The 26,774-nt window shown below is 42.0% G+C and overlaps 1 protein-coding gene and 1 long non-coding RNA gene across 3 annotated transcripts; both read left to right on the forward strand.

The window, feature by feature from the left end:
- LOC309334954 (MOB-like protein phocein) lies at positions 1–26,747 on the forward strand. 2 transcript variants are annotated; one of them, XM_081849767.1, is made up of 8 exons: positions 12,110–12,276; positions 15,506–15,568; positions 16,444–16,544; positions 17,344–17,386; positions 17,578–17,664; positions 21,944–22,023; positions 22,567–22,678; positions 24,466–26,747. In XM_081849767.1, the coding sequence occupies exons 1-8, from the start codon at positions 12,217–12,219 to the stop codon at positions 24,595–24,597; spliced, it is 678 nt and encodes a 225-aa protein (XP_081705893.1). In that variant the 5' UTR covers positions 12,110–12,216; the 3' UTR covers positions 24,598–26,747. The 2 variants fall into 2 exon arrangements, with proteins under 2 accessions (XP_081705894.1, XP_081705893.1); XM_081849768.1 differs by lacking the exons at positions 12,110–12,276; positions 15,506–15,568; positions 16,444–16,544; ... (3 more) ...; positions 22,567–22,678; positions 24,466–26,747 and adding exons at positions 1–159; positions 3,266–3,430; positions 4,833–4,922; positions 5,920–6,155.
- Positions 17,757–21,887, forward strand: LOC309335524. The gene is made up of 3 exons (XR_014153556.1): positions 17,757–17,882; positions 18,172–18,585; positions 18,887–21,887. It is a non-coding gene; the product is annotated as an uncharacterized lncRNA (long non-coding RNA).
- Positions 26,748–26,774: the final 27 nt, after the last annotated feature.

The raw sequence follows: 26,774 nt of genomic DNA on the forward strand, positions 1-26,774 counted from the left end.
GCTAACCGCCACAGGAAGTAGTTTCCCCGCCATTTCCGGGGCATGGTCTGCGCACGCGCGGGCCGTGACCCTTTCCGCGCGTGCTAGCTCAGTGGGTCGGTCAGGGGTGCAAGGAGTCCTCGCAGCGGGAGCAGGAGCCCTTATAAAGCGCGCGCCATGGTAAGCTGCTCGCGCTTTCCTCTCGAGAAGTATTTGCAAAGGGTGGGGAAGAAGAATCCCTATTTCCTTCTTTCTCCCCCCTATCTCTCATTAATGCAACCCTTGAGTCTCTCTGTCTCCACCCCATTGGCGATGAAAGGTGTTCTCCCGTAAAATGTGCAGAAGGGGGACCCCCTAGTGGGGTTCAGTTGGCTGGCGAAGGGTGGGGCGGCCCTGGTGCAAAAGTGCATATAGCCCAGGGCAGGGGAGAGTGGACGCCCACCTAGAATTGTAGAGGCGGAAGGTTTCCCCAGGGTCATCTAGCCCCACCCCACCCAATACAGGAGCCTCCACGTGATGCTCGTATGAATGGACTGCGTGCAGCTCGCCTCCACGAGGCGCGATGGTGGGAGGTGGACGAGGCAGATCCCTGGAATAGTAACTCCATATCGTTAGCTGTTAGTGCAGAAGGGTAGCTCACTTCGTAGAGCGCGAGACTCACGGTCATGGGTTCAAACCACACTTGGGGCAAAAGATTCCTGCATTGCAGGGAGTGAGAATAGCTGACCCTCGTGGTCCCTTCCAACCCTTGGTAAAGTACACACGTGCAGCATGGAAGTACAGGGATTCAAGCCCATCGTACTTTTCCAAGTCCTGAAGGGGTGTGAGGTAGTGAGGAGGAAATCTTTTGCACATGTTTCCTTGACCTGTCTTCCCCAGTAAATGAAGGAGTGGTTACTTACTAGTCAATCAAATCTGACAACATGTGCTCTTTATTCTTATTATCTTATCCTTTTATCTTCCGAATCGCCTGACAGTGAGTGACAGGAACGTCCTCTGCTTTGCAACAAGTTGTATCTATTGTGTGGTGAAGAGTGCAAATTGCAAAGTCAGTTTTTTTGTTGTATCAATCGTTGACTGTTACTGACAGTGGATAGTTGTTGGTTCAGTAGTTCTTCAAAGGAAAGGAATTATTGGGCAAGCGACAAAATAATGGGAGATGAGATGAATCCTTTTTGGGTCAAATTAGTTGATTTAAGGTAAATCCCTACAGCACAATCCTAACCATACCTACTCAGAAGTAAGTCCTATGGGACTTGCTCCTCTGTAGCAGTCTCCTTGCTCATAATAGTGTAGGAGCATGCAGGGATTGTTATTGCCAAAAGCAGGGTAATGGGGGTATGTGATGGACTAATCTAAAGCAATTTGGTACCAGTTGAAAGAGTTGGTGCTGACAATATGCTCTTACTAAGATGTAAACCAAAGTTTGTGTAGAGTCCCAAGTATTTTTGCACAATGTATTGTAAATTCCTAACCCTAGAGAAGTTTCTAGCAAAAGCTTTACTGACTTGTATCCAAATAGGTGGCTCACACTCTTTTTTTATTTTTACGTATTAATATTTGTTGCTGAATACTCTTGGTAGGGACATACTTGTTAAATCTCTTAACAAACTGTACTTTATTGAGGATGGGTTTTCAGACGTTTTAAAGTCTCTTGATCACTCGTCTTCAGTGCTGCATCTGCACTGCAGACTTGAAATTGGATTCTGTGGAAATAAGTCAGTGGGACTCACTCCCAGGTAATGGAAATACTTTAATTGCTGGTCACATTTAGGTAATTCCTTCTCTGGCTCCTTTGTCCATTTGCTTAGCTTGTTCGAGACTTTCAAATTTCCTTCTGCAGCAGCGACCTCTAGTGTCCAAAGAGTACAGATAATTCAGGCCTTCTCCTGGTTTCTAGCTGTTTCTGTAAGTGTCCATGCTGGATATCTTTGGAAACCACGAGAAGGCCTGGAAACTGAGCCAGCGTCATGTGATCTGGCTAGCTTCATTTTAGCACTCTCTGGTTTCCTATTAACTCCTACATAGTTGCTCTTTAACCCATACATAGTTGCCTGCTTAAAGATGTGGATTTGTTTTGCATCAAGCCTTGCAAAAAGCTTCCTTTTAAATATGAAATTGAATACTGTACGTTGCTTTTTACAGAAAGTAGTAGAAGTCCACCCTTTACTATTTTAATGCTTCCAGATCAAAACATTCTTGGATAAAATGTTTTGGTTAATGGGTAATATCTAAAATTGCATGAGAATATTTCCCTTCCTTTTCCTCCATGCCCTCCAAGTTTGCCCCAGAGTCCTCAAGTCAGAACAGAATTGGGGTTATGAGGGAACAAGAGGAAGGGGTATTCAGGTGTGCAAGCAAACTTCCAGTGCACCAGTGGGTGGCCTCCCAAAAAACTGTGTTAATAATGTCCAAAGTTCAACATGCTTTACACTGGGGAATGTTAATTTACATTTCTTGCTGTTAAACATTTTCTTGTGGTGCTATAGTTTAACTTGAACTTAAGGTTCCTATTGATGAGCCTTGCATACTTTTCTGTGATATAATTTGGTTGCCCTAATAAAGCTATTACACTAAATTGAATGTTGGTAGATTTTCTGTGGTATCTATAAGTTTCCAAATCACCAAAGCTTGGAAGTTGTCCCAAAGCCATTACTACACGTATGCCTATTCTTCCCATTTGAAACACATAAGCAATATAACTCTCTACCTTTCATTTCTATTTTCCAGTCACATCCTTGTGCAAAATTTATTTATTCCAATGTAGTTAATACTGTTTTAAATAAGATCACCTGGGTATGTTTAAATAAGGTTGGTATTCTTTTTATAGGGAAGATGGCTTTTTCATATAGCTTTTTCTGCAGAATTCTTCCTTTGAACAAGATTTGTGGAATGAGACTCATTTCTTAACAGCATGCGATGCCAATAATTTTGGTGTTGGTTCACATTCATGATGCCCTTTATTTGTAGAAAGGAGTCACTGAGTAATTAGGAAGCATGTATCTTAAGATCAGGTGTAAAAAAACCTACACAAAGTATTTAACTTTTTCTTGAAGTTGTTTTACCTAAAATGTACTGACATGTGTAACACTTCATTGGCCATAATGGGGATTGTATATACGTAACTATGTTTTTTCCAGATTTTTCCTTATTTCCCCATCATTCCTTTCACTGTGGTGCAAAAGTGGTAGAATCACATGTTTGCCTCTTCAGATGACAATGTGCTTGTGGCTGAGAGACTCAGGTTTGCTTATTGTACATTATGACTTGTGATTTGTTTTAACAGGCAGGACAGGCATTTAAAAAATTTCTTCCCCTCTTCGACCGTGTATTGGTGGAAAGGTGTGCAGCTGAGACAGTAACTAAAGGAGGCATTATGATTCCAGAAAAATCACAAGGAAAAGTGTTACAAGCCACTGTTGTGGCAGTTGGAACAGGCTCTAAAAGCAAGGTAAGCAGACCTTTCCTATCAAAGCTTTTTATAGCTTTTCAGATAAGAAACATGAGATTTCTTAGTGCTCCAGGCAAAATCACCTCTCCGCTCTACCTCAAGCATCATGAGCAGTGTGGTACAGTGGCAACAGCTTTCTAATTAACATTTCAAGGTGTCATTATCCGTTTGCTGCTCTCCTAGGCTTTTCTCCCCCAGCTGTTTTTCTGCCTTTCCTCACTTGCACATCAGCATCATCATACGCCTCTTCTTTCCTCAACCAGCACTATGATCCTTTCCCCCAAGCTCTTCCACTATTTGAGAAAGAATTGGAATGGGCAGTTGCCATTGATGCTCTGGCATGTCTTCATAGCACAGAGCTTATGGTAGCTAACTCCCTGCTTTTCTTAGTGATAAGGCCTGTAATGCTGTAACTCAATGCAAACTTATCCGTAAGTCCCATTAAATGTGGCACTACATTGTCTCCAAGCAAACTTTCATAGGATTTGGATGTAAGATTGGAAGAAAGAAAGAATTGGGGTTTTTTGTGCATGTAACAGATGTATGTTATGGAGCAGACTTCCCCATCCTAGTGCCCTCAGTGTTGCTAAGCTGCATCTCCCATCATCCCAGCACTTGACCGTGGCTGGCTGGTGCTGATAGGAGTTGGAGAAGGCCACTGTGGAGGTTGTGTTGAGCGCTTTCTCTTCCAGCCACTCTTCGTGTCTCTTCTGGTTTGGGGAGGGGGCAAAGGGCACTCATCTAAATGCATTTTACTTGCTCCTCCTGTTGGGTAAGTGGCTCATAAACGATCTGTGTGGTGTTTATTTACTTACTATGGGTTGCATCCAGTACTTCACAAATGGACACCTCTTTCCTCTCATCTCATCTCCTCTCCTCTCCGCCTGTACATTCAAAATCTGTTCCGTGTGTGTATCCTGGAGCAGTTTTTGAGGGTATGGAGTTACATTGAGCATGCAGAAGCATGGCAAGCTACTGGAACAGTAGTGTTGATACAGCCCTGTATTTATATTTTGCCTTTGCGCCGAAAGCCTAGAGAAGATGCTCTCTGGGTAGGTGGTTCCAGTAACCTGTTCTGGATGGGGTTGTGGTACGTAGCTTGTGGGTACTCCTAGATACATCTTTGTCATTGGAGACTCACGTGACCTCTGTGACTTGCAAGTGCCTTTTACCAGCTTTGCTTAGTTTGCCAGCTACAGCCATATCTAGATCGGGATCACTTGACCACCATGCACTAATGGCCCTGAGATTGGATGACGGCAGTGTGCTTGCTTTGAGGCTGCCCTTGGGCCTGGTGCAGAAGCTCCAACTGATGCAATATTGCAGCTGTATTTCCACTACAGAAAACTTTTTAAGAGCATTGTAACATACGTTGTCGGTAACTATTCTTTGTCCCCTTTAGGAGGGAGAGACTCGTCCAGTTAGTGTAAAAGTTGGTGAGAAGGTTCTGCTACCGGAGTATGGTGGAACAAAAGTTGTACTGGATGACAAGGTTAGTGTGTGAATTAAATTTCTATACTGTATATTATACTCTGTATGACACTTTTATACTTGCTTAAACTCTTATTTTATAAACAAAGCCAAAAGCAGTGCTTCTCTTAATTTTATGGAAGATCACATACATTTCGTTAGAATCTTCATGCCCTTTCCCAAGAAACCTCAGTGGTCTGCTCACCTAATTCTCATATACCTAATAGTTTCCATATGCTGTGTTCCCAGATGTATGCACACTACCTCAGTCTCTGCCTACCTTCTATAAACATTTCATTGCTTTCCTTCATCTTCATCCAGAAGTAACTGGTCTGAAATAGCCACTGTCCTCTTTCTGCAACCCCATTCCTTTGTTGTGGGAGGTGGAGAAGAGATTTTACTGCTTTTAGGCCTGTTACCAGAAAGTAATGAAACACATTTGTGACTTACCTCCTTGGGGAGAAACCTGAGTATGGAACAGGCAAGACTCGCCCCTTGTAGCCACTGCAGTAATTTCCTTGTGGTTTAACTTGCCTGTATTGGAATAGAAGTTTGCCAAGTGTGTGACCTGCATTTCAAAAATTAACAACCATTGCACAAATTCTAGCATTTGTATGTACTATTTTAGGGCCAAACCATCTGTGGAAATAAGTTTGCAAACCAATGTAAAGTGGGGGAAAGTTAAAAGTTTATGTATATGTATGTAAACCTTAGGTAAGATTTAAAATCTCAAGAGTACATTGGTCTTTTATAGAAGAATTCCAGCTGAATCTCTTAATTTTCTTTTGAACCCCTGTAAACATTTCCAATCAATTCATCTGAAGTCTGTCCTGGGGGAATTCAAGCCCTTTTCAGAGCAATAGCAATGATGAAGTAGAAGAACTGTCCTTTGGTTAATATTTGTATAGCACCAAGGACATGTCATAAATCTCTGTGTTGGAAGAGCTTCAGCGTTTCAGCTTTTGAAGTACTTAATTGTTTATCTTCAACATGGACAAATTTGTTTTCTTTATTTGCAGGACTATTTCATATTTAGAGATGGTGATATTCTTGGAAAATACGTGGACTGAACAGTTCATCTTGCTGCGTTATCATTAAGTTTTCATTCCACAAAAAGTGCTCAAATGGTTCTGTTCCATCATGTAAATAATTTCTTTATTTTCTAATAAATGCAAATTCTCCCAAATTATCAAGTATCATTGTGACTTCAAAATAAAACAATGTGTATAGCCAAAATACATTTCTTACTATCTTATTCCGTGTGTTCTGTTGTTGTTTTTTAAATATACTTAGAGCAGCTTGCTGGCTAATTAAGCTAAGCATTTCAGGGTGAAACAGTGATGGCGTGTGATAATAATAAAAAAAGAGCTATAGACTAGGATCCAAAGAACCATGAAACCAGTTTGGGGTTTAGTTTCCTGCCTCCCCAAAAAAGCATCCCTCCTCTGCTGCATTACAGCCTTCTTTACGTCATGTCATTACAACGTGGAATCCTAAAGAGCTTTTTGGACCAATTTCTCCATCTTTGGAGAAAAAAAAAGCATCAGAATGCTTGGAGAGTTCACAAGTCAAGTATAATTATCCCTTAAATCCCTAAAATTATTCAAGTCAATGAATATAATAATTGCTTCCAAGCTGGAAAACATCACATTTCTCACTAGGAGCTACTGGTGCACAAACTCAAAATGGCCATGCTATTGTGCTGTCACGGAAGGGTTATCAGCATTTGAGGGAAATAAAACGTGCAATTCTTTAAAATTAGGGATGTAAAACAGTTCCCAGAAAAGCTACTGTGCTCTGTTCAAAATGCTGCATGCCAGCAAATCGAACAAGGGGAAGCATATCCAATATTGAGAAAACCCAAATAGCTTTGTCAGGCAAATATAAAATGATGACACCTACTGGTCGGCTCCAGACATCATTGGAGGATGCTGATTATTTGGATCCATTCTAGTTTGGTGTTGAGCTCCAGTTTGGAACTGAAACAGCCTTGGTTTCCATGACTGATAATTACCTTGTTTAGTGTAGAGGGGAGTGCAACTTTGTTGATTCTCTTGGATTTCTCAGTGGCTTTTGATACTGTAGACACAGTATCTTATTGAAATAACTTTGTGAGTTGAGAGTGGAGGGCACTGTGTTGCTCCTAATTGCAGGGCTGGTCTCTGAGGGTAGCATAGGGAGGTTTCCGTTCAACCCCATGGAAGCTAATCCTTGGGGTTCTGTTCTGTCCCCTCTTCTCTCTATATGAAACTGCTGTATGAGGTCATCAGAAACTTTGAAGTTTGGATGCCACCAATATGTGGAAGTGGGGCGTTTCCTAGGTCTGGGAATTGGGGGACCACCTGTTTTTATGGGTTGCACATACCCTGAAGGAACAGTTATCTAGGACTGTTCCTCAATACCACTTAGTCACTGGAGCCAGGGGGCTTTGGTAATATGGAGTGCTTATGCCCAGGTTTCACTGTTGCTAGCCATTCCTGGACAGGGATAGCTTGGCCACAGGGATTCATGCTCTGATGACCTCCCATTTTGATTAATGTAAAGAAGTGGGAAATACTTTTGCCCTAAAAACAAAATGGAGGAAGGCATGTAGAGATAATATAAAATTATCTTATATCTCAAGACTCAGACTGGCAAATCACAATAACAAGAGGCTTGGAAATGAAATGCAAAAGTTTGACACTGAAATAATCAATGCTCTTGATGAATGAGAAACCTGATTTAGAATACTGTATACTTGCTTGGCTAGAGAACAGATGGGGAGAGCAATCCAAATGATGGGAATCCAACATGTGAATTCTGCCCGGGTTAAAGCAACAGCATTCAAACCCTAATTGGCAGCTGAGAGAAGTTGAGCTCAGTGGAGACAACAAATACACCCAGAACCTCTACCACCTACCCCATGGTAGATCCCTTCCCCATCTTCCATAAAGGAAGGGAAAAAGGAGGAAGGAAAATTTGGGAATTTTTCCTTCTGTGTACTTACTTAAGTTAACAGTATCTAAGCCACTATGTTTAGGATTCAACTGCCAAGAAATAAAGAGCCTCTCCCTTGTACATAATGGGGGGACATGATGCACAAGCTATGCAGAATGTTATGCGCAACAGCTGAGAATGTTATATCATCCACTGCAAGGCTATATCACAGAGAACAAGGACAGTACTGTTTATTTGAAACTGGCTTATGGTTTAGTGGTTGATAGGTCAGCTTCAGGAAGGGCATTGCTGCGAACCATGATTCTCTTTAATTATGGATCACAACCAAAATATATTTTACACCTCCCCTTAAGAGCAGGGATAGTCAATATTGCAAGGAATTTATGAGGTGCACGAAGAGAGGGAGAGAAAAAAAGTTCCAACACCATAAACAAATCCAAAGCATGATAGTATGGGCCCAGGATTCAATAAACTATTTTAAAGTATGCCCAAAGGGCTTAGGTTTTGCCTTTAACAGCACATATTGACACCTTTACTAATTTTGAAGTTTCCTCATCATCAAATAGATTTGGCATGTGGCATGGGTGAGAGGATTCTATTCAAGAAATGCTATTTGAACCCCACCCTCCAAGTGTGCAGAACTTTATGGGTGGGTGTTTGCTTTAATTCTAGAATGGTATGAATGAGGGCACTCCCTAAACTCCCGTGGCTCTGAATATTGTAGAATTTGAAGTGCTGTCTACTGAAATGAATGCAAATAAGTTGAAAATAAAAAAGACTTGCACCACAGATCTTCCAGTGTGATCAGATAACACAGTTGGATAAGAATGAAACGGTAGACTTAATTAGACTGAGAGGTCAGAAAGGTGCACCCACTTTCCCCTGCTTCTACCCAAACTTCCTTAGAAAGACGTGGACCACTGCCAGAAATTCAGGTTCTCATTGAAAGGAAATAATGACAAGTGCCTTGCTCCCTCTAGCTTTCTGTCAAGTAAATGTTTTACCCAAATTCCAGTTTGTTGTAAAGCAGACAAAGTATGTTTGCACATAGTCACCTTATTTCCCCATACATAATTCTCTTTTTTTAGCCACACTGTACTGTAGGTGGTCTTCCAGATTGCCACTCCTACACGAAAATACTAGGGTATTCTTTTAAACCATTTTGGATCCTATTAATATGCCAATGAGACCTAACACCTGTCCTCTTTATTAAATTAGTGTACTGTATATAAGTAGCTGAGTTGCAATTGATCTAGCCAGAAACTGAAGTGACACTGGAAACACCTGTTTTTTGGTGCCAAGTCACAATGAAAGTTTTGTTCCCATAGTTTATGTTGCTTCTACAAGTGTAAATGTAATAAGCAAAACAAGAAATTGATAAACCTGGTGTTGTACTGTTCTTTTACACACCTTGTCCCATTGGCTAGTCTGCCTGGCACATATGGTTATTGTTATTCAGGTTAGTTTACCCCCCCCCCCCAATTTTTAGGTGGAAAATTATTTATGGGGAGGGGGGTTGGTAGCTATTTTTATTAAAGAACAAAGTGAGTTCATGCGGTTGCACTGCTTCAGTGACAGGAGTGCAAATAATTGTCAATTTCTGCAACACTTAAAATAAAATGCTCGATATAAGCCAAACCCTCTTCCATTCTAGAGTGAAAATGTGATCCTGATTAAACCAAAAGCCAGGCTCCCCCCCCTTTTTTTGTTATGGAATAGATCCACCAGAGCAACAAACCCCAAACTTTCTTTGAATGTTACTTTACCTTTTATAGAAAGGTTTGATGCCAACAGATGAAAGCTAGGCTCCCTGACCTTCCACCAAGGTTAGGAGCTGTGGCCAGTTTTCTGTCCGTGGCGAAGATCTTCTCAAGGGCAATTCTGCTTGCTTTGCTAAACCCGCTCTGAAAAGCAAGCAAATATGAAAGGCCTTGGTGAGCAATGTTTTTTGAGAGGGAAAAGGCTGGGGTTTGGCCCTGGTGAATGATGGGAAGCTGTAGACATGTTTGGTATAGGCACTAAGGGTGTAGCAATGGTATATTTTCATAGACCAAAGTTATAAGATTTTGAGTTCACCTGTGCTTCTTCTAAAATGGAAAGGCTCCATTCAGAGGTTAAAAGGAAACCCAGTTCTGAACTCTTATGACTCTTATTGTTAAGTTGTGGGCGAACATATCAGACGACACAGTGATTCTTCCAAAGCAGCTCTTTATTTGTAAGCTGGAACAGAACTGAACTGAGGAGCTCAGTCAGCCTGCTTATATAGAGCTCCACTAGAATGCAACAGTAACCATTTTCTGTAACTAGCCAATCACTGAACGTCACTTTCGATCCTTCATTTGCATACAAACTATCCAATCACTGAACGTCACTTTCAATCCTTCATTTGCATAACTATCTACAGTATCCCCTGCTGGCCCAGGGTGAGAACTTCAGTACATAACACTTATGTTACAATGGACAGGCTAAGAAATGTGCTGGATTGACCACAAATAAAAGTGGATGCAATATTTCAGTTTACTGCTTCCTAGTTTCCCCCTTCAGATCAGCATTGTTCTCCTGAAGGCACATTCAAAAGCCCCTGAGGCAGTCTGGCCTTCTCCAGGCTGCTTAGCGGTTATGGTGGAGTTAGGACCTGGGAGCCTAGGGTTGAAATCCCAACTCAGCCATGAAGCTTGTTCACCAGGTGACCTTGGGGCAGCCACTGCCTCTCCACCTAACCTACCTCACAGGGTTGTTGTGAGGAGAGAATGGGGAGCCCTATGCACACCACCTCGAGCTCCTTGGAGGAAAAGTTGGTTATGTTGTACAGTGGTACCTCAGGTTAAATACGCTTTAGGTTACATACACTTCAGGTTACAGACTCCGCTAACCCAGAAATAATACCTCGGGTTAAGAACTTTGCTTCAGGATGAGAACAGAAATCGTGGTCTGGCAGTGCGGCGGCAGCAGGAGGCCCCATTAACTAAAGTGGTGCTTCAGGCTAAGCACAGTTTCAGGTTAAGAACGGACCTCCAGAACGAATTAAGTACTTAACCCAAGGTACCATTGTAAATGGAATAATAATAATGTGCTATGTTTTAGAGAAGTGTCTGCGAGGTGACATGTTCTGGCCACTGCCTTGCCCTGTTGTCAAAAGTTAGCAAGGGCAGGTAGCATGGTCGCAAGCGATGAGAAACACCTCCGCCTTTCGCTCATTTTTGTCCCAAAACCTATTTGCACCAGTTGAACCAAAGGAGGGTCTCCACCCCCATCTTTCATCCCGGACACTGAGGTCCAGCTCCGAGGGCCTTCTGGCGGTTCCCTCCCTGCGAGAAGTGAGGCTACAGGGAACCAGGCAGAGGGCCTTCTCGGTAGTGGCACCCGCCCTGTGGAACGCCCAACCATCAGATGTCAAGGAAATAAACAACTATCTGACTTTTAGAAGACATCTGAAGGCAGCCCTGTACAGGGAAATTTTTAGTGTTGGGTTTTATCACTTTATTATTATTAATAATAATAATATTCTGTTGGGAACAGCCCAGAGTGGCTGGGGAAACCCAGCCAGATGGGCTTGGTATAAATAATAAATTATTATTATTATTATTATACGGTATTTCGACTCCCGCCCACTGCTATTTCCCCTCCTCCTGTTCCTGTGAACGTCTAAGCAAGCTTCTCTGACACACCTATTATTTTTTTTAAAACAGCACGTCCTTTGTTTTGTCCAGGCCTTTATTGTGCAGCGCGATAATTATTATTATTATGCTTTCTTCCCACGCAGTTTCGCCTATATTTGAGGCGCCCTATCTATCTATAATAATAATATTTTATTTATATCCCGCTCTCCCTAGCCAAAGCTGGGCTCAGAGCAGCTAACAACAATAAAATAATAATACAACATTCTAAAATCAGTTCATTCTAAAATCAGTTCAAATCAGATTAATGGCAAGTTGTATCTAGATTTATACACCGCCTTTCCCTCACAAGCCCTCAGGGCGGCTCACAACCTCTCCTCAGCCCCCTTTCCCGCCATTTCCTTCCCGCCCTCGGCATACTCGCTCCTCCCCCTTTCCCCTCGCCGTTCTATATTGCGCTTCTCTCCCTCCTCCCCCGCCCCTGTGAGACTTCTGCTCTTCGGCGCTCGCGCCTGCCTCCCGCCCCCGCCGACCTGACGTAGGCCGATCACGTGCTTCACCTAAACGTTCCCGCCGGGCTTTCGGCCCCCTCCCCTCTCCCCGCGAAGGAAGCTCGCTCGTCTCGCGTTGTCCCGTCCGTCGTCTCGCGCCTCTCCCGCCTCCCTCCTCCTCCCCCGGCCCTCCCCGCTTGGTTAGTTGCTGCTGCTGCTGCTGCTGCTGTGCCACCGCCGCATCCGGGTCCTGGCGCCGCTCGCTGTCACTATGGTCATGGCGGAGGGGACGGCTGTGCTGAGGAGGAACAGGCCGGGCACCAAGGCCCAGGTAAGCCCGGCGCCCGCTCCATGGGTCTCTGGCTCCGGGGGGGAAGCGGGGTGCCGGAGGAGGAGGAGGAGGAGGGGGCCCCGGGGGCGCGGCAGGCGGGTGACGGGGGCCGAGAAGCCGGCGGCGGCCGAGGCCTACTCGCTTTTCCGCCGCGCTCCCTTCCCCGGGGAAGTGGAATGAGGCGCCGCCGCCGCCCGGTGTGAAGGGGAAAGTAACGCGAGGGTGGGATGCTCCTCTCAAAATGGCAGGCCGCGCTGTTTTTTTGGGGGGGGGTGTTGGGGGTTCAGGCAGGGTCCTGATCCGGCTTTGACCCCAAAGTGGTGGGCGGTTCTTCCCCCTCCCCCCCACCCCCGTGTACTTCGCGAACGTCTGAACGCCCCGCTGCGGCCATGCGTGTCCTGCGGCTCGAGCAGGGGTTTCTGGAAAGGGAGGAGAATAAGAGGGAGTTGCGGGGAAGGGACGTGGGTTGTGGTGGGTTTTTTTGTTTTTCCCCCCAAAGCAGCTGCTTCGGAAATAGAGAATTTAGGGACGTGACGTTGGTTAGGAAAGGAAGGTTTAAGGTAAAGGAAAAAGAAAGGGCATGTAACTTGTGCAGGGAGGAAAGAGAGGGTGTTTGGGGGAGAAGAATATAGGGGCGCAGGGAAGAGTTTGACGGAGTTGGTTTGCCCCACGGAGAGAGTCCATGGGGTGGGGTCTTGGGAAGGTGACTTCAGGTGCTGTGTGCAAGGGAGAAGATGGGGAAGATTACGTGTAAAGGGGGCAGTGACTTCATGAATACAGCTGGGAGGAGTTGGAGGGTGGTGGTTGGAGTAGAAGCGGTCTAGCCTGTATTTTTCAGGGCTGGTGCCTGTGAGGTTGCTCATGTACTTGCTGTATATATTTTTTTAAAAAAATGCATATTTGGCAGAGATTCGTGTTGACATTAATCTTGCCTGCTGTAATTAAGACCCAGGTTACACCTATCTGTGTTTAACCTTTCAAAGCAGTTGGCGTTAACTGTATTGAGAAATGTGAATCTTTTCTCTCTCTCTCTCTCCCTTTTCTCTGTGTATTGTTTTAACTGCTGTCTTGAGTATGTGTGTTCCAGCCATTTCCTCTCATAACTGGATGCAACTTGTACTGATGTATGTTTTGTCTTATTTATTTACCCCTACTTGCCATCCTTTTATAGTAGCAGTTCATGTAGTGTATACATATAAATTTAGTCCATCTTGCTTGACTTTTCAACCATCAGTAACTTGGCAATTTAAAAAGTATAATTAGTATTACCCTCTTTTTTTTTTTTTCATAGGCTGAACTGCTGATAAATAAAACAAGCACAACAATTTCCAGGCATGGCCAAACTTGGCCCTCCAGATGTTTTGGGACTACAGTTCCCATCACGCCGACCACTGTTCCTGCTAGCTCGGGATGATGGGAGTTGTCCCAAAACATCTGGAGGGCCAAGTTTGGCCATGCCTGCAAGTTTTGACTATTCAAGTCTAATTCTCGGCTATAAATTATATGTATTTGTTGTATCGTTGGGACTCTTGTATACAGCAAAGTGCCTTATTTTGACTGAAGGAAATAACCTGGAGGCAAGTAAGTTCATTTTATAATTTAGCTTAAAGAAAACATTTGTGAAGTTATCCTAGGATAATACCAGAGGAATGCACCAACGGAAAAGGGTGTATGTGCATGAAATGCCCAGTAATAAGTGGGTTCTATAGCAAACTAACTAGATAGGTACATTCATCTTGAAGCATTGCTTATCATATGCAGCATTGAGATGTTGGTGTCATACAAATGGCTGGATACTAAATTAGATATGACTTCTGTTGTTATTTTCAAGTTATTCCCCTTACTGCTAAAATTATGTAGCCAGGCCTTTTTAAAATACAGTATTTCTGTATAAAGTATTGGTCATCATTTTTCTGTGCAAATTAAGTCTTATGACTTGCGTTTTTATAGTGCCTTCTGGTAAAGCATTAAGGCTTGAATAAAGTAGCAGGAAAACTGTGACATACCTGGGATATTTTTCGTCCACTATCTGATTGTAACTTCCTTTATGAATAGTGAAAAAATTATGATGTGACTAGTTAGACATTTTCATGTATGTTCTTATCTATAGCATTATTCCTTTTCAGTAACATGGTGTTTTTTCCAGTTGAAAAGATTCATGAGTCATCCTCTTGAGAAAGCCGTGGGAGACATACCTTAAATGTCTCCTGTAAAAGGGGTGTGGGCTGATAACTGTCAGTGTATTATGTAAAGGCAGATAGATTTAGAAAAGATTGCAAACTGTTTTGAGTTTCTCCTGGCACATCTTAAAATTCAGTGCATCTATTTAGAGCAAACAAGGACAGACTATAGCACTGTAAAGAACTGGAATTATTACTGTTATAGTTATTCAACCTATTTCATTAAAAGTACTTATAGTCAAAATGCCCATCACAGAAAACTAGTTTACCATTGACTACTGGGATATTGGAAACTCTGTATTGCAGCCCTGAACATTTTTTTGCATGGAGTTAAGTTCTGTTGAAATAAATAGCACTATATCCAAAACCAAAGAATTTAGGATTGCAGTCTAATAGCCCGGCCCTGTGCATGTACACTGCCAGGTGAATTTCACTGGTTTATGTGACTTCTGTATAAGTGTGCAAAGTTGCAGCTGACATTTTGTAGTCACTGAGGACAATTAGGTAATAGGTGAACATGTCTCAGCAGAATAACTATGATATTCTCCTCCCTGCCCGTTGCAATTCTGTAGTCAAATATTTACAATGCTGCAGTCGGCCTCACTACTTGTTTTGCTGGTCGATAAGTATATCAGATGGGATACAGAGACTGCTACATCATTGCAGTGTCATGGCTTGTGATATTGCACTGATGTCATTACCTGACCCTGCTGAAAGTGTAGGTTGCATATTGCTGCCTTGGGAAAAGCTACTTTTACTAGATCCCCACATTCAGCTAGTTGCATTAACTCAGAATTGGACAATAGAGATGGTGAAATTAGGGATATCCTGAAGGACTTTACAGTCTTGTTGGAACAGCTGAGCATTCCTAATAATAGAATGGAATTGCACTTGGACGTTTGTGTGCAACTGCACAGTATACAGCTGTGTCTGTTCTGTTTTGATGTATAGCACTCTAAGTGCTCTTGCAATAATGAATATCTTTTGGACTGGAATCTTTCTGTTTTTCTTCAGTTTGCTTTAAGTCTTTTTTCCCCTTACTATCTTAGGATTTTTATAATTGGCCTGATGAATCTTTTGAAGAAATGGACAGCACATTGGCAGTTCAGCAGGTACATCATATTTAATTTCATTGTGTCCGCCTCTCCCCTCCCCATTTCATCTATTTCTGCTTCTTGCTGTTTGTTAATTGCCTAGAATATATATCAGTGCATTTCTATAGTCACAAAGACAATTTTACTTGTGGTATGTAAAGAGCAGCTGTGATTGTTTGTGATAGGTTAGCCTTCAGCACACCAGGAAGACAGTGGTGTTCCATGCATGCTGTTACTTAGCTTTCTTTCTTGCAATTATAGTTGGGTTTGTTCGATCCTCAAATACATTCACAGTAATAGCCTTTGGACCACTGAGCCCATGTTCCTTCTAATACAGGGGTCAGCAACCTTTTTCAGCCATGGGCTGGTCTACCGTCCCTCAGACCATGTGGTGGGCCGGACTATATTTTTTTGGGGGGGGGGATGAACAAATTCTTATGCCCCACAAATAACCCAGATATGCATTTTAAATAAAAGGACACATTCTACTCATGTAAAAACACACTGCGGACCATCCGCAGGCCATATTTAGGTGGTGATTGGGCCGCATCCGGCCCACGGGCCTTAGGTTGCCTACCCCGTTTTAATATGTCAGTATTACATATTGTGCTTCCAGTAACAGTTGCTCTTCCATTTTGGAACATTGGAGGCCCAACATTAGAACAGGGTGCAGATTAGAGCAGATGTTGAGGGTGTGCAGGGAAAGGATAAGGGAAGATCTATTGCGCTATCAGAAGTCTGCTGTGCAGCAGCACTGGATCCAGCTCTAACAATGTGTGTTGAGAAATTTCTACAACAAACTTTACCACAGTCTTGAACACACTTAAGTTTATTTCTGACATTATTATTAACATCAGTGAAATGTATCTTATTTAAATATTTCTTTCCTCTAGTATATCCAGCAAAACATAAGGGCAGATTGTTCAAACATTGACAAAATTCTTGAACCTCCAGAAGGACAGGATGAAGGTGTTTGGAAGTATGAACACTTAAGGTATGATCTGTGTGCTGTAAAAAATAAATAAATTGTTTGAGCTTAACTGAAACCGGTCTCTGAAAAAAAGGCCTCGGGGCCTTCATCCTTGAATGAGTGCCTGCTTGGTATTCATTATCCGTATCATAAGAAAAAATATATTTGACCGTTAAACATACTTGTTTCTGTCACTACTAAAGCCATTTTGATTAAATTCAAATTTCTTACGATATACTCAAGTTTACAGACCGGGGTGGGGGGTGGGGAGCGGACTTCAGGCCAAGGGTCAAATGCAGCCATCCTGGCTTCTCTAGCCAGCCAGTTTTCGTATGATTCCCACCCATCCCACAACCGCACTTTAATTCCAGAAATAACAAATTATGGTTTCAGGATTCTGAACCTACTACTCTCCAGATATTTAGTCAGCCCCAGCCAAAATAGCCAATGGTGAGGGATGATGGGAGTTGTAGTCCAAAACATGTGCAGGACACCAAGTTAGAGAATGCTAAATGACAGCATTTATAATGCTAGATATAATCCAAAATATTGTAGTTCATAATCATTGGACTGTGATGTTTTAATGGGGGAGGGAAGTGATTATCTAACCTAGGCATGTCCAAAGTCCATTTTGGGGGCCTAATCCGGCTTGCCGGTTGTTTTAATCCAGCCCCTGTGGCAGTTTATTTCCTGGGGTAAAATCCTAAAAAAAAGGTTAACACTTTGGTTGGCTCTTACGGCGCTTCACTTCATCAAATCTGGCCCTCTTTGAAAAAAGTTTGGGCACCACTGAATTCTAACCTTCTGTGTTCTAAAATTTTAGGCAGTTCTGTCTTGAGCTTAATGGCCTTGCGGTTAAACTTCAGGTAATTTATTATTTTATCTTCCTTTTGACAATTAAGAATAACTTTTTTATGTATTTGCATCTTAATGCTTCCTATTGTTCTTCAGTGGCTGTTTCTTATTAGTCATGGTGGTAGGAATAGAGAGAGAGAAATTTGAATGTGAGGTCCTACGCCTGGCGTAATCTTTATTTATTGTACAAATGTTTCAACAGACTGAATGCCATCCGGATACATGCACGCAGATGACAGCAACTGAGCAGTGGATATTTCTTTGTGCAGCCCATAAAACTCCCAAAGAGGTAAGAAAGGAATATAAAAAGCAGCGGCCAAGACTCTTCCCTGCTTATTAACTTCATACAACTGGACCTCCAGCCCTTATCCTGCTACCATTTTCCATTCACTATTTGTCTATAAGATGGTTCAGTTGTTCAGCATGAAGTGGTAAGCACACGTGCAAGTTGGAGATCAGCTATAATTTTCATCTGAGGAGTATACTTACCTGCTACCATGAGTTAGTGTACTTGTACAGTGGTGCCCCGCAAGACGAATGCCTCGCAAGACGAAAAACCCACTAGACGAAAGGGTTTTCCGTTTTTCGAGGCGCTTCGCAAGATGAATTTCTCTATGGGCTTGCAAGTCTTGCGATTTTTTTCGCTTTCCCCCCCTTTTTCTAAGCCGCTAATAGCCGCTTTGCCGCTAAGCCGCTAATAGCGCTAATCCGCTAAGCCGTCAATGGGCTTGCTTCGCAAGACGAAAAAACCGCAAGACGAAGAGACTCGCGGAACAGATTCTTTTCGTCTTGCGAGGCACCACTGTAATTTGGTAGTGGGTAGTAGTAGATACAAGTGTCATTCCTTCAAACCATGTCACCATAGCAGTCACGGTTCAATTTAATTTGCTCCTGGCCCACAGCTGTTGAATCTTGACATCATCTTATGACAAACTTAGTTTTCTAGCCATGAATGCACATTTTACTGGGTTTTTAAAAAAGTTTTCATTAGTCTTTTCCAAGCCAATTACTAATTTGTTTTTCTGCATAAGAACTTGGGTAGTTTTACTCCTTTTTAAACAGTAATAAAAGCAAACAGGCTTCCCTTTTACCTGTAGCATGTTGCTCAGAGCCTTCACACTGAAATAGTAATAGTTCATGAAAAGACAAATATGTTCAGACACTTCCATGGATAAGCTCTTACTGAGCATTTACACAAGAATATACAGTGGTGCCCCGCAAGACGAATGCCTCGCAAGACGGAAAACCCGCTAGACGAAAGGGTTTTCCGTTTTGGAGGTGCTTCGCAAAACGAATTTCCTATGGGCTTGCTTCACAAGACGAAAATGTCTTGCGAGTTCATGCGGGGTTTTTCCCCTCCCCCCCTTTTTCTAAGCCGCTTATCTGCTTATCCGCTAAGCCGCTAAAAGCCGCTAATAGCCGCTAATAGCGCTAATCCGCTAAGCTGTCAATGGGCTTGCTTCGCAAGACGAACGGATTAATTTCGTCTTGTGAGGCACCACTGTATACAGAAATAGCTGAGAGGATTTGGTCCAGAGATGGATCGTGATTGCCAGTTACAGCCTTTGGATGTAGTGATAGACTCAGGTGACTCCAGTCAGTTCTGATGATTGAATTCCTTATATACTCTTTGTTTTTCCCTCCTGCCCGCCCCGGATTAGTGAAACATTTGCATCCCTTTGCGATAATGTGCACAGTATTGACAAATTCTAAATTTCAGTTCCAGTGTTAAAACAAAAACCTATTATTTTACGGCCCATATTCATCTTACAAAAAGCAACTTGGAACACTCTCTCTTCAGCGCACAGTCTTGTCGGGGTGGTGCAACCTCCAACTTTCATAAATTTTAGATTTTGTATGTTTGACAGAAAATTCCGGCATTCTGTAAGCCTTTCAGGAAGCAAGACGGAAAACCTCTGGCTTTTAGGTCAGACTCAGGACAGCCAGGTCAGGAGATCACAGGGCTTTTATATCAAATATAGTGTGAATATATAGGGTAAAAAATCCAGGTACTTACTCCTACATTCCCCTAATTTGTTTTCTTTTTCTCTGTTGCTCACCAAGCGGAACTCCAGGATTAAGTCGTCCATAGATCAGGCACATTGTTGAGGGCTTAAAGCAGGGGTCAGCAAACTTTTTCAGCAGGGGGCCCGTCCGCTGTCCCTCAGACCTTGTGGGGGGCCGGACCATATTTTGGAAAAAAAATAATGAATTCCTATGCCCCACAAATAACCCAGAGATGCATTTTAAATAAAAGCACACATTCTACTCATGTAAAAACACCAGGCAGGCCCCACAAATCACCCAGAGATGCATTTTAAATAAAAGCACACATTCTACTCATGTAAAATCACGCTGATTCCCGGACCATCCACAGGCCGGATTTAGAAGGTGATTGGGCCAGATCTGGCCCCCGGGCCTTAGTTTGCCTACCCATGGCTTAAACTAACCATGTGTCATGTATTTCATGGGATAATCATACAGGTTATGAGTATATTACAATACACAACTTTCTTACTGTTTTTAGATACCACAAAGGCATTTGACAGTGTCAAATTGACTTGCTTGCTTGCTGTCATGGAAGCCTTTAATCTTCTCAGTTGCTTTAATCCATTTTATCTCTATTCTGCATCATCAGCAAGAATACTGGTGAATAGACAATTAGAGGAACAAGACAGGGTTGCTCGTCTCACTTCTATTACTTGTATTGTCGATAGAGCCACTCACTACAGCAAAATGGAAAGATCTGTGGTGTCAGGTTGAAAGCAGGGCAGATATGGAATGCCCTATATCTAGATGACATAATTTTATCCTTGGAAAAATAGGCGTTTCAGATCATAGAAAACTCTGGTGCTATTTTGGGATATAAGATAAACAGGCAGAAAGTGTGTGTGATTATGATCTGGATATAACAAAGAAACAAGCTAGATATCTAGGAATAAAGGTGGTGTAGATAGCCAAAGGACTGAGAAAATTACTAGCCAGGAAGTAAAACTAGATTTAGAAAGATGGAAGAAATGAGCTTGTCTTAGATGGCCAAAGTAAAATATGATCAAGCGATTTTATGAAGGTTTCTATTTTTGTCTACTTAATTGTGAGTATTGCTTGATTTGCATGAGTAGAGAAGCAGAGAATTTTGGTAACTAGTATGTCAGGATGTACACCAATAATAGAAACTAATACCTCCAATCAGACAGTAGGACTAGCAGTTACAAATTTATTGTCATTTTATGAAGCTGCTCAATTGAATTGGCTAAATGTATGGTTATTACAAACTAAGGACAAAGGTGTATACTAACTGGAATAGCTTTATATCAATACTTATTTAGGATTATTGGTGTGGGTGTCAAGGAAAGAGGAGAACAGTTGGAGCAAAATCTGATTCCACAGCAACTTTTTGTAATATGGAAAAAGGAAATCAAGTGTGTACATTTATCAGTTAATCTCTCTATGAAGGCATACTATTAGGTTCCTTAGGGGAAATGGACCAGAAGATTCTGAAAGTTAGGGAATTCATGGTGTATCTTATTTAGGCCATTGATAGGGAATGGGGAGATATTATGAAGGTATGAAATTACTCAAAAAGGAGTGGACATTTTTACGGTTCCCATACTTCAATTTAAGGATTTTTGAGGGGGGGGGTGCATCACAACTGCATTAAGACAGTTGTCATTTTGACAGCTTGAAGAAAACGTCAAACGGCATGTTAGCAAAAAACTACAAAGTACTTTTGGATTTAGGAAGGAAGGATCACTATAATGAGCATTAGGTAGGAAACGGGTCTCGATTTTTCTGTCTCAGGAGAAAAATGGAATGAGATCTGGTGGGGTCTTTTTTTTAAGTCTCTCATATGAGAAGTGGTGGAATTGTCAGATGGCATCTGATTTTGGGATGTGTAAATAATACATAGCATAAATTAGATTGAGGAGGATATTGCACGGGGAGTGACATTTAAAAATTAATTTGGCAGCTAAAATCTTGTGTCCGTATTTTGGCTATATGGAAATGGCTAGTGAAGTGTCTAGAGCTTGAAGAGATGGACTTGATTCACAGGAGAAATGGTAGTTCCCAGAAGATTGTTTGTTTGATAAATGGGACATTTTAAGAATAATTAGAACAGAATATCAAGGGAAGCGCAAGGTTTGACAGGAGCTTATTTTTGGGAAATGAGTTTTGTAATTGTTACATGGATGAATAAATAAGAGTCTGCTACTGTGATTCTGTGTGTGTCACTCTCATGCCAGTAGTTAAGAGGAATTACACGCAGCGTGACTATCTGCCCCTGTTTTTAGATGTCTGAGTCAGTAGGTATGATCTTTTGTGTTCTTACTTCTGTAATAGTGTCTACTTTGCGAATTGTTTTGACTGTTTCTTTTTTCCGACCTTGAACCATTATCTGAACAGTTTTCATAAAATCCTAGAATTGTATTGTTTCTTTATAGGAGTATACATAATATTCTGAGTGTTTTCCTACAAAAGCTCATTCCTCTAAAGCAAGACAACTTTTTACGGGTGTAGGATTAGAGCTAGTAATAATTTTTCTTCTCTCTTTCTTGGGTCCTTTCTAGTGTCCTGCCATTGACTACACCAGACACACATTGGATGGAGCTGCATGTCTTCTGAATAGCAATAAATATTTTCCCAGCAGGTAAAGCTCTGTGTGAATCTGCTTGCTTTTTAAAATATTCGTGATTGGTTCTGAAGGCAATGATAATAATAACAACAACAACAACAACAACAACAACAACAACAACAACAATTTATTATTTATTCCCCAGCCATTCTGGGCGGCTCCCAACAGAATAATAATAATAATAATAATAATAATAATAATAATGATGTGACAAAACATCAAACATTTAAAAACTGCCTTCAGGTGTCTTCTAAAAGTCAGATTGCTGTTTATTTCCTTGACATCTGATGGGAAGGCATTCCACAGGGCGGGCGCCACTACCGAAGGCCCTGTAGCTTCACTTCTCGCAGTGAGGGAACCGCTAGAAGGTCCTCGGAGCTGGACCTCAATGTCCGGGCTGAACGAATCTATATATCGATTTGGTGAACAAATTATCGTCAGAAATAATTTTTACATGGATAATTTATGAAAGTAATACTATCAACCATCATTAAACATTTAGTGCAACAATAGCAGAAGTAAGGTCCATGTATAATTTTTATTTTTAATTGCTTACAGGGTTAGTATAAAGGAATCCTCCGTAGCCAAACTAGGATCGGTCTGCCGTAGGATTTACAGAATATTTTCACATGCATATTTTCATCATCGCCAAATATTTGATGAATACGAAGTAAGTACTCTGATACTAAAGCTGCAATTCTGTACCCACCTGCCTGTGAGTAGATAGAGGATTGTGTTATACGTACCTTAATACGCTATTGAACTAGAGGTCATGTTGTGATTGGTCAGAGAGTTCTGCTCTTTTTGACACTTTGTTTTAGTACCAGCATTTATTTCTGAACTCAACTGAAATTGAGTTGTTCTTAGAGACCCCTGCTGAGTCTCATTTTTTGCTTCCAAAATGTGGTATGTGTAGAAATTCTGTTTAGCTTATGGAAAGTGGGTGGCACTGTGGTCTAAACCACTGAGCCTCTTGGGCTTGCCAATCGGAAGGTTGGCGGTTCAAATCCCTGTGACAGAGTGAGCTCCTGTTGCTCTGTCTCAGCTCCTGCCAACCTAGCAGTTCAAAAGCACACCAGTGCAAGTAGATAAATAGGTTCTGATGCGGAGGGAAGGTAAACGGTGTTTCCGTGCGCTCTGGCACTCGTCACATTGTCCCGTTGTGCCAGAAGCGGTTTAGTCATGATGGCCACATGATCCAGAAAGCTGTCTGTGGACAAACGCTGGCTGCCTCTGCCTGAAAGCAAGATGAGCGCCGCAACCCCATAGTCACCTTTCACTGGACTTAACCATCCAGGGGTCCTTTACCTTTTACTCCAAAATATCCAAAACTCCAGGCAGATTCCAGTGAGAGTAGGTGAATATTGGTCCTTCTTCACATACTTAGTGTTCAATGTTTTGTCTGAGATAGGCAGTGGGACTTAAAGTTTCATGCACCGTATTTTTCGCTCCATAAGACTCACTTTTTCCTCTTAAAATCTATGGGGAAATGTCTGTGCGTCTTATGGAGCAAACGTGTGGTCCCTGGGGCTGGGGAGAGGGACCCGGGCTTCCCCCGCCAGCTCCGACCTGCTCTTTGGGGCTGGGAGAAAGCTGGGCTTCTCCCACCGCCAGCCCCACAAGCTCAGGGAGCAGCGTGAAGGCTGTGTGCGGCCTTTCCGCTGCTCCCCGGCCTGCGGAGGCTTTGCAGGCTACCCCAGAAGCAAGAACAGCTAGAGAGAGCGCTGTGCAGCGCTCCCTCTAGCTGTTTTAGCTTCTGCCTTAGCGGGGCAAAGTCTCCCCAGGGCAGTGGGGAGCCTTCATCCCGCTGCCCCGGGGAGGCTTTGCGCGGCTATCCCTGGCTTTTGCAGGAGGTGGGGGAAGGGACAGAGCGAGGCTCTCTCACTTCCCCCGCCTCCCGCAAAAGCCCCCAAGAGCCGCATATTTTTTTTTTCTTGAACCCCCCCCCCCAAAAGTAGGTGCGCCTTACGGTCAGGTGTGCCTTATGGAGCAAAAAATACAGTACCTCAGATCTGAAAGCAAATTATGTTGCTTTCTTCCTAGTATATTTAAGTGTGCATTACCTTGTTGCATAAACCCTGTCCTTTAGATTCAGCAGAAATTACAAAATGTTTCCATGTACTACGCAATAACTCAGATGATTTGACGACAGTGCAACAATCCTTATTTGTTACAACTGCCTACCTAACTAGGATTCTGTGTATAAAACTGCAAGGTAGCATCCCAGATTTATTTCTGTCTGCCTGATTGACCCCCTGCTTTTGTGAGCGGGAAGAGTCTCAAGAGCAGAGTGTTGATCAAGCATCCTGATGGGCCTTTTCTCCTACACGGAAGTCTCCATATAGGAAATTATAACATGGTCATGATTAATTTTGAATAACTTCTTTCCCAAGTCTGTATTTCACGCTGTGTGTCTATGTGTGTATATTAATGCATTTTTTATTTTTCTGTCTTAAGAATGAAACCTTCTTGTGTCACCGGTTTACCAAATTTGTGATGAAATACAACCTGATGTCCAAGGATAACCTGATCGTACCAATTTTAGAAGAGGAGGTGCAGAATTCAGTTTCTGGCGAAAGTGAGGCATGATGAGTGTCGTGGACTGAATGATTCCGTAATTAACATTGTGTACTGTTTATATCATTTAGAAACGTCAATCATGTATCCTTAGAGCTTTGTTTAGTATACTTTTTGTATGCTGTGTGCGTTGCCTCTTAATATGGAATATGGTTTAAGTTATTCATGAGCTGTATATTCTTCAATGTGGCACTCATGGTTTTTAAATAAAATTAGAATTATCTGTTTATACTGCCTGTTAATAAAAGAATTTACAGTTCTGTAAAATTGCTGCTAAACAATCATTGGATCACAATCTTCAGACCTTGTCCAGTTTAAACCTGAAGCTTCCTATATACTGATGAAGTTGGAATTTTAGCCTTAGTTTGACTAACACCAGAAGCTTGCAAGTCCATTTAACTCTTTACGTTTTGTATTTTATAGAAAGTACCCTTGTTTTAGTGCCCAACTTTTGCTTTTTTTGGGTGTGCGCATATATAGCGTCTAAACTCTTGTAGTATGTGTGTATCCAAATATTCATTATTACAGTATTAATACCAAAAGGATAACACTTATTATACTGCCAAAAGTGTATTCTAGATTTTTTCTTTATGGACTTGACTTTCTGTATCGGTGGAGACTTGTGTGTATCGCAAAAGGCCGTATGTTCACTTCAGTCACCTTAAGGCAAAGATTCCCCTCCGTGTTTTTCTTCCTGCACCTCTTGCCAGTGGGTAAAAGCAATTTGTGTTCCTTTCTGCCTACAGTAAAGTGCTCTGTGGCTTATACCTGTGCATATTTATAGTAATTGCTTACAGGTGATACCTTGCATTAAAAGTTCATTTTACACTACTGCAGAGTGTGCCAAAATAGCCTTGCTCATTTGTAACAAAAGGGTTCCGTGGAATTTTGAACCCTACTCATCACAGTACATGTAGCTGGAGATTGTGTCTTACCTTTCATCCATGCAAATACCACCTGCTTTATGTTCCAGTAATTGAATTCCACCCCACCCCAAAATCTTAAGTGTATGTTCCTTAAATAGCATTTGCAGGTTTGCGTTAGTGTATATGAATGCAGAAATCTAAAAGCACTAGCAGTGATCAAATGGACTTTGAGAGATTTTTTATTTTTATTTTTTTGAAGTGGGTGTATTCTCCATTCACATTAAAACATTAACCAGTGCCCCTTGATCTGTTGAAATGGGCAAGTTTCGGCTTTTATGTTGCCAAGCTGACTTCACATACACACACTTCATTTTGAAGAGTGCTCATTAACGCAGAATGAAAGGTGCAAATTTATTTCCTAATATTCATAATTTGTGTTTCAGATTAGCATTGTGTACATGCCTTAACTGCAAAAAAATATATTTCAAATTGGGCCTATCTAACAGCAAGAATGCAACCTTACATCCCTTTACAGGAGAAGGGACACTTAGCTCTTCATGGGCACAAGCCCCACTTGCTTTTAACAGGGCTATGTTGGTGGCAGCTTTGTTGAGAGGTTCTGCCCCTCTTTGCTGTTCTTACTTTTCAATTTAAAATATGGTTTTAATGGATAACAGGGTCATCACATCAGATGTGTTCTTAGCAACAGCTAGTTATGTCAGTTCACCCAATGTAAGGCCTACCTTGAGTAATGTAGACACGATTGATACCTCAAAGCAAGTGGCTAAAGAATTTCCCTTTCAGAGGTAGCAGGATATATATGGTTATTGTCAGAAATGGCTGATTCAGGGCAGCCTCCCCCAGCCGGAAAATGAAATAGCACCATTAAGCATTTCTGTGAAAGTCCGTGGTGCTTGAGGCTGCAACAAAATCTCAACACATCTCCATGTTATTCTGGTGTATGCCTCTGAAATGGCTAATCTTGTTTTTAGCAAATAAATCCAATTCTGCACTGTAAACTTGACTTCATATAATCAAGTTAAGGAAATGGGGCACTGCTTGTAACCTTCTTTAATGCTGTTGACTTGAGTACCTCTGATAATGTGTGCACAGATGTGCCTGGCTGATACTGTAGAACTTCAGTAAGCATAAGTGAACTATTGACTTTGTACCGTAAATATATATTGAGGGTTTAACTTACATTCTGCATTATAGGGAAACTGAGATGTGTCTGTCTTCTGAATTACATTGTAAAAAAAAAAGCAGAGGTTGCAATTAAATCTTTTTCTTTTTCCATACCAGTCTATTTTGCTAAATTGTTTT

The sequence above is a fragment of the Podarcis erhardii genome (assembly GCF_964252035.2).
Source record: "Podarcis erhardii genome assembly, chromosome: 1".
NCBI lineage: Eukaryota > Metazoa > Chordata > Lepidosauria > Squamata > Lacertidae > Podarcis > Podarcis erhardii.